Source organism: Contarinia nasturtii, unplaced genomic scaffold (assembly GCF_009176525.2).
Source record: "Contarinia nasturtii isolate CC-2019 unplaced genomic scaffold, AAFC_CNas_1.1 Cnas_scaffold_3216, whole genome shotgun sequence".
NCBI classification, from domain to species: Eukaryota; Metazoa; Arthropoda; class Insecta; order Diptera; family Cecidomyiidae; genus Contarinia; species Contarinia nasturtii.
Window position 1 is genome coordinate 1 of NW_022200528.1, and position 13,391 is coordinate 13,391.

At 34.1% G+C, this 13,391-nt stretch overlaps 1 protein-coding gene across 1 annotated transcript; it reads right to left on the minus strand.

Moving 5' to 3' along the window:
- Positions 1-5,117: 5,117 nt before the first annotated feature.
- On the minus strand, positions 5,118-5,995 carry LOC116349975 (innexin inx2-like). The gene is made up of 2 exons (XM_031781677.1): positions 5,931-5,995; positions 5,118-5,670 (listed from the first exon to the last, which is right to left on the minus strand). Exons 1-2 carry the CDS (start codon positions 5,993-5,995, stop codon positions 5,118-5,120), a joined length of 618 nt encoding a protein of 205 aa, XP_031637537.1.
- Positions 5,996-13,391: the final 7,396 nt, after the last annotated feature.

Genomic DNA, 13,391 nt, shown 5'->3' on the forward strand with positions numbered 1-13,391 from the left:
ACACCAGACATGACACTTTACCCTGTCAACCAAAGTCGCTCAAAATCAAATGGTTTCTATTCCTCGGCACCCCCAATCATTCTGTGAAGTCAGATTTTGAATTAATTTTCTTGTTTGAAAGTTATCGTGTTAACAAATTTTTGCGTACAGGGTACAGCGTACAGGGTACAGGGTACGCACATACATTCGGACATCGAAAAAACGCTAGATTCGTGTTCCCTGGCCCCAAAAACACCCGGAAAACACATTTTTTATGGGTGTTAATTTTTCGACCGATTCCAATACTTTACCTTACACACTAGGTGTGTGCGGAAAAGTAATAAAGAGTCTTACGGGAGTAAGACGAACTTTTCCGCACGGTGGTAGTTGCGTATTTTATTAAGAAAGTTCAAAATAATATTTGCTCGATTCTTCAAGTCTTTCAAACAGCGTAAAGTTCGAGACCAAAAAATATTTTTCAACTTTGGCAACGAAATATTCTTTAATTTAATAGCAGAAGTACCCGAGAAAAGATTTTTCACACTTTCATGATAAACCCATTTGTACGACATTTGAAAGTATTCTATTTTCTAACAAAATACTATAAAAATATGTCTGACGTTAATTTTGCCATAAAGATTATTTTTGAAACACTTTTCATAACTAAAGTCACAACAAATTTGGATTTTTGTATGGGAGCCATGTCTCTATGCTACCTTAATGGCGTGAAACTTTGCACAGGTTATTTTTTTCACAAATAACATTCGGAGGGTTTGGAGAAATTTCAACCAAAATCAAGAGTACCTCCCATACAAAATATTCGTTTTTGAGCCAATTGAAAATTTTGTATGGGAGGTACCCCTAATTTTAATTGAAATCTCTTCAAATTTTCAGAATGTTATACTTTTGTGTAAAAAATAGTCTGTGCAAAGTTTCACGTCATTAAGGTAGCATACAGGCATGGCTCCCATACAAAAATGCAATTTTTTGGTGATTTTTTTAAGGAAACTGTATCAAAAAGTGATTGTATCTCAAAATTAACCTCGGATTCGGTTTTCTCGTGCCAAAAAACCCCCCAATACATATTTTTGAGTGTTTAAGTCTACATTAAGTATGACTTTTGGACGAAAATTGGACTCTTTTTCATAGGTATCACTCCAGGCATGACAATTTTTTCCATCGACCAAAATCGCTCAAAATCTAATGATTTCTATTCCTCGGGACCCCCAATCATCCTGTACAGTCAGATTTTAAATAACTTTTCTGGGGGGTGAGATAATCGATGGACAAATTTTGCGTACGGCGGACAACGTACGACGTACGACGTACGACGTACGACGTACGACGTACGACGTGGAAGCGACCCACAACAACAATGCTCAAAACGGCCTGATTCGGGTTCTCTGACCTCAGAAACGTACAGAAAACATGTTTTTGAGGTTTCGTAAATTTTGACCCATTGCAATACTTTCCCCTTTCACACTAGGTGTGTGCGGAAAAGTAATTATATTGAGTTTTCCAAAAAAAAGATACCATAAAAGTGCGAGAACAAAAAATAACAAAGGAAAAATGGAAAAACTCTTGGCATTGCGCAGGGAGCGGCAGTTGCATCCGTATTTCTCGACCGTGTATCATTCATACACGCAAAAATATTTGAAATGTCTCGCATGGTATGTTTAGTGGATTGTCAAAAGAAGAAAAAATCGTCGTTGATTTGTCCAAGGGCGGAAAAATTGCCACCGATCCGAGTCCAAAGACTCCATCCAATGAAGTGGAGCAACACATCGGTGGTGAAATCGATTCCGTTGAGAATTCGAATAATTTTCCGTTTGATGTGCAGCAAGAAATTGAAATTGCACGTACAGGCCCAGTTGAAGGTCAAAAATCATCAATGGAAACAACAATTGAATCGGTAATTAATGACGCAATAAACCGTAATTCGCCGAATATTTCAAACAATGATCCGACTGCCGAAGCGTTAGTCGTTTTGGCAAATGAAAGTTCGGTTATTGCAACTCCCACAATTGTTCAAGATAATAATCCGATTATTTACTTCGGAATTATGCCAAATTCAAATACATTTGTACCGCAAGACAACAGTTTGTTTGGTGACTATGGGCAAAATGTCCAAAATGAAAATGATTTGCATGAAAATACGTTTGTTGGCCCTTTTGACCATTCGTATGGACAATATGAAAATTCATCGTCTCAATTTCATGGAAACTTTGAACCATCGTCCGAATTTCAAGGTAATTCCGATTTGTTTATGCCGCAAGTAAACTCAGCCATAGACTAGTGGTTAGCGTGGCAGGTTTGTGAGCGTGAGGACACGAGTTCGATTCTCGGTCAAATTTGGTCCGGTATTTTTCCACCGTGATTCGCTCAGGAATTATCAGTGGTTTTATGCGGAATAGATTTGGCCGGGTTTCGGGCTAGTGGAGTGCTTCGGAGGGCACTTAAAGCCGTCGGTCCCGTGTGTGTGCACAAAGAATAATGGGTTCAGCATAGACACACGTAAAATGGAGTGCCTTTACGTTAGGTTGGTGTCTTGGATATGTCAAATATCCAATACGTCAACCGTAAAAAGGTAGTGCGACATCTCTGGTGAATATACCGGTAAACCATATGTGCATTCCTCCATTGAAATAAGAAGAGCCCAACGCCATCTAGGAATGAATGGAATACTTGTGACTGTCACGACAATTGACTTGAGAAGAAAGCCCTGGTCACTGGCCCTGTACGGAGGCTAGTTACATGGCTGCTATAAAGTGGGCCACACCGTGGGAAGCATTCTCCAAGCAATCGAGTGACAGCACAAGTCGGGTCGTCATGCAATAAGTTACGAAACTTGAGCATCGAAGTGAATAACTCCCCGTTTAATCCAATAATCCAATAATCTTTATAAAATGTTAATTCATTATTTGTGCATTACATAGAAATGATAAATGTCCGAGCTGTAACACCAGAATGATTAATCGTGCACTTCGACCAGTTCATGGTACACAAGGTGTCGTGATGCCCAGTGTGGTTAACAATGTGACAGAAAATGAAGCTGATATTATTGAAGGTTAGAATTCAGTTATTAAAATGTTGAAAGGCTCCCAATGTAATGATTAACTAATCCCCAAAAAATTACAGTTCAAGAAAATATGGATGTTGTTGTTGACAATGATTTACCGAACAGTTCAACCACTGAACAGTTCAACCACAATGTGGACCCAGTTTCGTTTGATGAAGGGCAGGAAAGTTCTTCGACAACGATTGTGTCCGGCAATACTGTCGCCGAAGACATTCTCGCTTCGCCGAACAATTCAAATATTTTTGAAACAGGTAACATAACACAAAAATTGTTTGGAATTATTAAAATGTATAATGCTTTCCAATGTATGTCGCTAAAAAATTGCAGTACAACAACAAGAAGAAACGGTCGCTGCTGACAAAGATTTGCTTTTGGTCGATACATCGAATACTTCAAACATTGTTGAAACTGGTATGGATACAATTTCAATCGAAGACGGCCAGAAAAATACTTTGGCAACGATTGTATCCGAAAATGCGAAAGATATGCTCGCTTCGCCGAACAATTTGAACAATTTTGAAACAGGTAACACAAAAATTGTTTGCTAATTATTAACAATTTTAATGTCTTCCAATTGGGTGTCGCCAAAAATTACAGTACAACAACAAGAAGAAACTGTTGCTGCTGACAAAGATTTGCCATTGGTCGATACATCGAATACTTCAAATTTTGTTGCAATTGGTATGGACACAATTCCAATCGATGACGGCCTACAAAATGATTTGGTTGATCCTGTTGCCGAAAACATGCAGGTTTCGCCAAATACTTCAACAGTTTTTGAAACAGGTAATGAAACAAAGGGAACCATAAATACCAAAATAGTCTTGTGTTCAATTTTCCAGTTTTCCAATCAGTTTTCTCTATACGAATATTTGACCAACGGGCATTGTGTTCGCACAGTTAACATAATTGGGACCTTTTGGTCAGATTTTTTTGTAAATTTGTTTGAAATTGCTAATAAGACTTTCTAAGGTCATTCAAGAGTAACTAACTTCTAATACTAATTCTACATCATCGCGCATATAAAATAAAATCAAACAAATCCAATATGGTCGTTTGTTAATCAATAAATTTCCACACGGTAGAATAGCTCGTACTCTAAACAAAATGTTGACATCTAAAATAAATAATATTATTTTTCACAGACAAAGACATTTCTGGACAAGAAGACTTTGACAACGAACAAAATATTGGTCGCTGTGAACCAGTGTCTGAGGCAATTTTATCCCAGAATGGCCGTCAAAATGATTGTTTCAAACCAATTGCTGTTGAACAAAGTAAGAATCTTTCCGTTTATTTGTGATTATTATATATAACATTTATTAACATTTTGGTATTCCTAGGCAAACCAAATCGCATTCATTTGGCTATGACACCATCCCATAATGGCCGTCGTTTCAAATCGCTTGCAGCTGTTCAACAAAGTGAGAATCTTTGCATTATTTTTGTGATTACTGTTCAACAGTTTATATAAACATTTTGATATTCACAGACAAACCAAATTACGATCAACAAAAACACATTCATTTGGCTATGGCACCATCCACTAGTCGTCAAGACTTATCACGTCGCTCAAAACGCATTTCTGTTCCTCTGGATCTCTATAATTATGGAAAAGTAGTGTGCAGTGTTTGTTTTAACAAAATACTTAGCACAGCAAAATTGATGGCTAACTTTTTATTTTTCGTTCTTTCGTAATTACTTCTTTATACGTTGAGTAAACCGACGCATATTGTCACTGTCTTGCCATTAAGGACACACAAGCCAATCGATTTCATATTTAATATATTGTCACTGTCTTGCTTCTAAGGACATACAAGTTAAATTACATCAAATTATAACATCACATTGTCACTGATCCGTTAAAGGACATACAAGCCAAAGATTTGAAGTTTGAACATTTCGTCACTGTACTGCCATTAAGAACATACAAATAATTATTAACACATTTCGTCACTGTCTTGACATTAAAGACATACGAAGTTGATACATTAAATTCAAACCAAGAATCAAACAAACCAGAAGGACCACACTGAAATCCAAATAATTATAAGAAAATTCATAATTGTAAAACACGATTGAAACTCCAAAATAAAATAAATTTGTTTGTACTGAATAAAATCCTCTTTAAATCTCGGACATCGTACACCATATAGTCATCATGATAGCCAATATTCATTTTAAAATAGTTGATGATGATTTTCTTTCTTTCTTCTTTGTACTCTTCAGTCACAATCGGCGAGTTTAAGTTGTGTACGAGCATTTTAATGCGATTTTCTTCCCAAATCTTCCATAAGTATCTTGGTATGTAAAATAGCCTTGCTTGGAAGAATAGGACGAAGCAAACCCATTGATAATATTTGTGGACTTTTATTTTGCCGTCACCATCTTGACTTCCAACGCCTGGTTGAATAATATCGCGTCCAATTACACCATCCAATCGTTTGGGCACCGTATATGTACTGTAAATCCAACAGTAGGTATCCATTACACGCGATGGAATATCTTCAGCGATGCAATCAATTGGATCTCCTATGTATTGATTCGATGTCACAAACAATGAGCACACAATCAAAATGATCACACTTGCTTTGTAGTGCAAGCGAAAAATGCTATGGTCAATGCTGATCAGTGACCGGTTCGCGCATCTTTCTATGCTTGCCTAAATACGCTAGGTAGCATAGATATGCCAAGCATAGCCGCAAAGGCCACTGACGCATCGCCGTTCACTCTATATGAACAATGAACATGTTCGTTTATGCAGACGACCGTGCGCATACAATATAGCTCGAATCGAATGGCGACGGGTGCGTTGCGGCTTGCGTCTCCGCTGTGCTTAGCATAGCTATCAGGCATAGAAATATGCGCGAACCGGTCACTGATGCTGATGCAATCGAACTTTATCAGCTCTTTGACCGAATTGAATATTTCCAACATATTGATTCGATGAATGTTTTAATTCCTGGTGATCAAACTGAAATGAATGTTTCTCACATGAATACAGCTATATTTAAAACACACTAGATGATATTGCTGACTTTTATTTTTCCATTGCTTTTTATAATGTTGTGTTTTGTAACTGTCATCATTTCGCGAGGAATTTAGTTGAGAATGGTATTTAATGTAATGTTGATTCAAATTATATACGTTATAGAACTCAAAATTACACGACCTACATTGGAATGTTACTAATTGTTTCATCTTTTCTTTTTTCTCTGCCATTTTTTTCTTGCTTAGATTTTCTGTTCGTATTGTTCGCTTGAATGTTCATTTTCAACTGACTTACCTAAATGGAATTTAGAAAATTCAAACAAATTCTTTTCGTTTAAGAAAAATATGTATGCGATATTTTTTTTGCTGGGGTTTCATTTCTCTTTACAATATAAAAAGCCCGTTACTATATGATCGACAATCATCACGTTTTTTGCTTTCATCGCGTACTATTCAAAGTTCCTTGAAGCAAAGCTAGATCGAATAATACTCTGATTTTTTTCTCAGTTTTGTTTTGTTTTTGTGTTGTGAAAGTAAAAAAATTTCAAACAAGATGTCCACCGCAAAATTCTTGAATAAAATCAACAAAGACACATCATCAGGCTACATACGGTATGATTCATTGGAAGTACGAAAACCGTATAAGATTCGTAACTTTTCCACATACGAAAGCACCGCCTTCGACGACAAAAGAACTTGTGTTTGCGTTCACATCGATGGTGGATATCTCATTCTTCCCAAGCGATATGATCACTGCTTTAAACAATTGAAATCCATGAACACAGACAATCTGTATATCATTTACAATGGACGCATAGGTCAACGACTCGACATTGATTTTGTAGAACATGATGGAGCTTTGGATGATGATTACGAAGATGAAGAACAAGATGACAGCGGTGGTGATGACGAAGATAACACCCCCAATAAGAACAAGACCAAGCGCAAGAGCAACACAAAGAACAATACCAAAAATAAGACCAAAAGACAACGCACTAAATAGATGAGAATTACAAAGATGGTGTATATGGGAAAAGTATGATAACATACGCCCACAAGAAGAACAAGACGAATTAATGTAAAAATATACACTAGATTTTAAGCATTTCTTTCCTGAAAAAAAAGAGGTTTTTTTGTCATGTTTATTTCAATTTCGAGAATTTAAATTAAAGATATCAGTATTTTGATTTGATCAAACTTTGCTTTTTAATTTCAACTTTATTTGTGTGTAATTCACTCATTTGTTCTTTTACAAAGCGGCTTCAATGCGTATTTTATAGATGAAACAATTTTCTTATGATAGAAATCGAAAAAAATCTACATTTTGAAATATTAACTTCTGCCGGGACAAGTTTGCATCGATAGCTTGAAACTAATTGTTGATAGAATAGAACATTTTCACTCTAAACTATCTAAATATTAATTTTTTTTTGTTTATTTATCATATTCATCGCTTGAAATGCAAAATTGAATGAAACAAAATAAAAATGATACGTTTTAATAGCGTTGAAGTTTAAGAATTTTTCCATTGTCATCGTGTAGTCGAGCGAACAATCCTTCAATACAATCGATTTCATATTTATCATATCGTCTTTTTTCATCTTCAATGAACTTTTTGAGCTCTGATGCATGTTTACTTTCGCGTTCGGTCACTGGAACATCCGAATACATCAAATCTATCAATGTCGGTGGATTTAAAATGTTGAACATTGTTTCGTGCCATTTTGTAAAAGATACAAAATCATATTCGCCGGGATCGATGAATTTTGTCACGAGTACATCACACCATTCAGTTTCCATTAATGTTATTTCGAATGTTTCAATCAAAAGAATGCAAGCGTAGTCCATTATTTGCGGTGTCCATGGTGTGAATTCGCAAGTATAGCAATTTGAAGAAGCCGTGTCTTTGAAAATTTCAACCAGCTTTGGAATGGAAATTAACGGTCCCACCAAGCGATCAGTGCGAACATCTTCGAGAAAGTCGAGAAATTTTTTGTTGAATCGTTTGCTTTTTAATATGATTTTTTCTTCTTCACTTAATCCATGCGCGATAATAACGGCATCGTCGTCTTTATCTGGATATGGAAAATCCCGATATGCATCCGCATTGCGAATCTTTTCTTTCCAGGTATTGCAATCAATCACAATGCTCCGATTATAAATTTCTTGGTCATTTGCTTTCGATTCAATTCGATAAATGAGCGCAGGAATTGAATCGTCGCGGATGACAGTAAATTTGAGTGATTCCACCAGAAAACTAATTACTAGGTCGCATGTGAATCTTTCGGTCCACCCATCATCTAAATTAGTCACGTATTGCATGATGATTTCACAAAATTCTTCAATTCTCACAGTGGAATAATCAACGGTGATTTGGCAACGATATACTGTCACCTCTACTATTTTCGCTTTTCATCAACGATTTGCCTAATGAATTAGAATGCAATGTCTTGCTGTTCGCGGATGATTGTAAAATTTACAATTTAATTGGCGACATCAACGATTGTCGTAAGCTCCAAAATGATCTTTCCAAACTTTCTAATTGGTGCGATAAAAACAAATTGGAACTCAACACTGATAAGTGTGCAGTAGTTTCGTTCACAAGGCGATCTGAAAGAAATTTTCAACATTATGCCTACAAAATCAATAATTCAACCGTGAAAAGAACAGATATTATAAAAGATCTCGGAGTTATTTTTGATCACAAGCTATCATTCCAGAACCATGTCAGAACTATAATATCAAAAGCTTCAAGAACCTTGGGATTCATTTGTAGATCATTAAAACCATTTAGTAACATCAATACACACAAAATGCTATATTTCACATATGTGAGGAATATTCTTGAATACGGTTCAGTAGTTTGGAATCCATATTATCATATCTATACACACATAATTGAAAATATACAGAGGAAATTCACTCGTATTTTATGCTATAAATTTAATATTCCTCGGGGGACATACGAGTCTAGGTTGGAACATCTTGATATGAAATCATTATTCACAAGAAGGTTGTATTTTGATGAACTATTTCTATATAAAATAATGTCGAGGAAATTCAATACAAGTTTGACTCAATCATTCAACATAAATGTTCCTGCTAGAGTAACCAGATTCACACCTATTTTCTATGTACCGGCAGTTACAACGAATATTGAGTATTTCTCCCTCGCTCTAAGATTAAAAAGACAGCATAATGATCATTTTTCTGACATTGACCTACTGGAGAATTCGTTGACTCGTTCTAAACATGCTATCAATTCATCATTACCAAATGAACTATGGCCTAATTTCAGATAGGTTATGACTTCCTAATGCAACTTAATTGCATTTCCTCATTTATATACTATATTTCTTTTTTCTTATATCATTATCAACTTAAAACAGTTTACTCTCATATTATTCTACCATTCTTTCACCATTATTATTATAAATCAATTATTTATTAATATTAAAAACCCAAAATTATTATCTCGTGATTATGATCTGTAAGAGGGCTTTGGGCCTGTTGATTGTAGTCATATACCATACATTTCCAAATAAAAAGAAAATAAAAATAAAATAAAATAAAAAAAGATATATTTTCAAGCCACCCACAATCATCTGCAACATTTTGAAGCGCATAAATTGATATTTATTGTAGTTATGTAGGCGTTCACTTGAAGTAATGTATGCATAAACTTCTTCGTTAATACATTCAATCCATTTGTCAATGCTCATCATGCAGTGATTTCCAAGAGCTTTTTGTTTGAATGCTTCACGTTTTAATTTTTGACAAAATGATGTCAACAAAACCGTATTCATTGCATTCATTTTTTTCTTCTTCACTATCAATAGATTAGACGTCTTTCAAAAAAAATCAAATTTCACTGATTGAAAAAATGAAAATGGATTGAGTGGGTTGTCACAAAAAATATTAAATATTTTTTCTACTTTAATTAGCTTGAAATCGATCGATCGATTGAACGTCCGAGAAGATTGCTGATCGACTGAACTGATTCTGTCACAAAACAAAACAAAAACGCTAGATTTTTTTTCTCTCAGTATTTTCATATACGGAGAAATATTTTATTGCCTTTTTTTTTAATGTTTACATAAAACGACTAAACTAAACATCTCATTCAATTAAACGATCATACTGCTTACATAACTCGGTTTACAATATTAGAATACGGATTGTAACTTATAATATTATCGTGTACGATTAAACAATACGCAATTCTATATAAAAATGATTTTTTTGTTTTTATTAGCAAAAAATCATTTTATATAGAATTGATACGGATATCAATTGCTATTTGGCCATATTTACTTCGATTTACTTTGAAAAGCAATATTTTCCATTAGTAAATATGACCAAATAGTGGTTAATATCCGTATAAATAAAACAGAACAATCACTTTTATATAGAATTGATAGGTTATCAACCGATATTTGGTCATATTTACTAATAGAAATATTGCTTTCAAAGTAAATATGGCCAAATAGCAAATGATATCCGTATCAATTCTATATAAAAATGATTTTTTTGCTAATAAAAACAAACAATCATTTTTATATCACAGCGGACGGCAGTTCGCGCGAGTGACGAAACCACATTAGTGTGTTGAAAAGTCGAACTCGCTATATATACACTAGGGTGTAGCATTTTTCAAACATTTTAACGGCGAGGGTAATAACCTTGGCTATGGGATCCCCTGATCACGAATCAGGCGTTTTTTTGCAAGAAAAATATAAACTGAGATGTCACGGGTCAACGGCGAAGTATCAAAAATGGGAAAAATTTGGATTTTTTTGAATTTTTTTAAATTTTTGTGTAAGGCATCAAAATACACTATACTTTCAGTATTGCTTACTTATATGCTTAAATCATCAGAACAGGTCCCAAATAACACATTCTAGTAGAAAAATTCATTTAAATTCAAAAATGGATACCTTCACCATGGAACAACATTTCATTGAACATTTACAAAAATCCTGATATTCAAAACTATTCACTTCTGAACACAAATTTATGAATATTAAAGGTTTCCTGATCCGGAATGATCAATAATTGTCTGAAATTAACATGGAAATTAATGTGTGCAAAGTATTCCATGTCATAAATTCATTTTTGGTACCAAATGGAGACATTAAAGAAAAAATACAGAAAAATGACAAAAATTATAATATTTTCGCCACTTTCTTGAATAAAAAGGCCAAAACTCTTCCGTATCTGAACTTTTCATGTATTTTACTCAATTTGTGACATTGCAGCATCAATAACATCTGATCTTTAGTCATAGTGCAGTATAGTATACTATCCGAGTGGATCACATTGTCATATCAATGAATGGAATGGGATCCTGTACCTCTAAAACTTGAAAGCTATTGCAGCATTCGCCTTACTGGTTATGATTGCGTCACTTAAATACCATTATCATCCTGAAAGTGTATATTCCTTATAAACAGTACGTATACAGACGTTTTGATTGAAAAGAATTGAAAATTGTGATTAAAATGCAACAAAATTGAATTTTCCACAAAAAAGGAAAATTCATTATAAAGACTTGTTTAACTCCACTAGATGTCTTGAAAATTATTGTGCTACCGAATTGTTAGAGTTATACAGGCATATCGGATATTTCACGGCAATATGGACGTTTAAAATGCGTAAATACATAATTTTTTTGTATATATACGTATATCTCGATGATGTCACCACTTGGTATCGAAAACGACCCTCTCTTACAGTAGACTTTCAAGCGAATCACTTTCTGCGAGCGCCATATCTTTCACGCCCTTGAAAACAATGAAGCTTGTAAACTTCGCAAATTTCTCATATATAAATTAAATAAGTTTTGCAATAGTAGCAACGAAAATAATTAATAGAATTTATTATAAATAAAAAAATTGAAGTAACAACCAGTGTTGAGATTTTATAAACAACCGTATAAAATACAATTGTATATACGGAAGGGTTGTATATACATGTCTATAGGCAGTGTCCAAAAACAACAACAATGCTGTGCGTACCTATGGAATCATTGTTTCTCATTCTTCCATCCTCTTATTCGCAAAACAACGACTCCGTAGGTACACTGAAACGTGTGTTGTAAAGTAAGACATTGTATATTGTCATTGCCTACAGTTGTATATACAATCGCTCTTATTTTGTGCAGTATAGACAACATCACTGGTAACAACACACAAATATTTTATGTTATATGATTCTCGTGTTTTGACTTATGACATAGCCTTACGGTGTAGAGATATGTAGAGATGACAATTGGAGAAAATATTATTTTTGTATATCTGTCAAAATAAACAACGCAAACAACATGAAGAGAATATTTTCAGATTTATTATCAGTATTATGCAAATAAAAAATTAAAAATGTTGCCAGTTCTTTTTTCTTCAAAAAACCTTAACGCAAATCTGCGATTCTGTATACTTTTAGGATTTTTCTATATAAAAAATCCATATGGATTAAAAAAATCCTGAGGGATTTAAAGTCAAAATATTAAAACAATACTCAAAATTAATAACAAAATAATGAATTCATTTTGTTAGTTGTCATCGATTTTACGGAGCAAAACATATAATGCAAAACGAACTGTAGCAAAAGGAACTGTAGCTGTCACAGAAACAATACATGTACACAAGAATTATTTTATTAGAAATTATTTCTATTTTTTTGGTAATATTATCTAGAAAGTATTACTAGAAAATAGAAATTAATTCATTCAGAAATTATTTCCGTGCATTAGAAATTATTTCCATAGAAATTGTGGTGGTCCGCCGCGACACACGTACAAGCCATAACAACAGAGAAAAATATGCTGAGCGAACATTCTAATACATGCGCTCACTACTTAGCTTCATCGCTGTGATACTTTGAGCGTACATGTGATGTTTATGTATTTGTATTTTTTCTGTGACAGCTACAGTTGACAATTTTGTTTTGCTCCGTAAAATCGATGACAATTAACAAAATGAATTCAAAAAAAAATAATTTTGAGTATTGTTTTAATATTTTGAATTTCCTTCAGGATTTTTTTTAATCCATATGGATTTTTTATATAGAAAAATCGTAAAAGTATACAATTTAGTCCGACTGGGCCCACAGTGTAATTTATACAATTTTGAAATAAAATTTGAAGAAAAAAATATATGAGAAATTTGCGAAGTTTACAAGCTCCATTGTTTTCAAGGGCGTGAAAGAGATGGCGCTCCTTCAATGGATTCATCTTCAAATACATTGTCAATATAGGACGCAAGAGAGGGTCGATCGAAAATGAATTTCTGATACGAATTACTGCTGTGTTAGAAAGCTTAAATATTGCACACATCATTTTCAG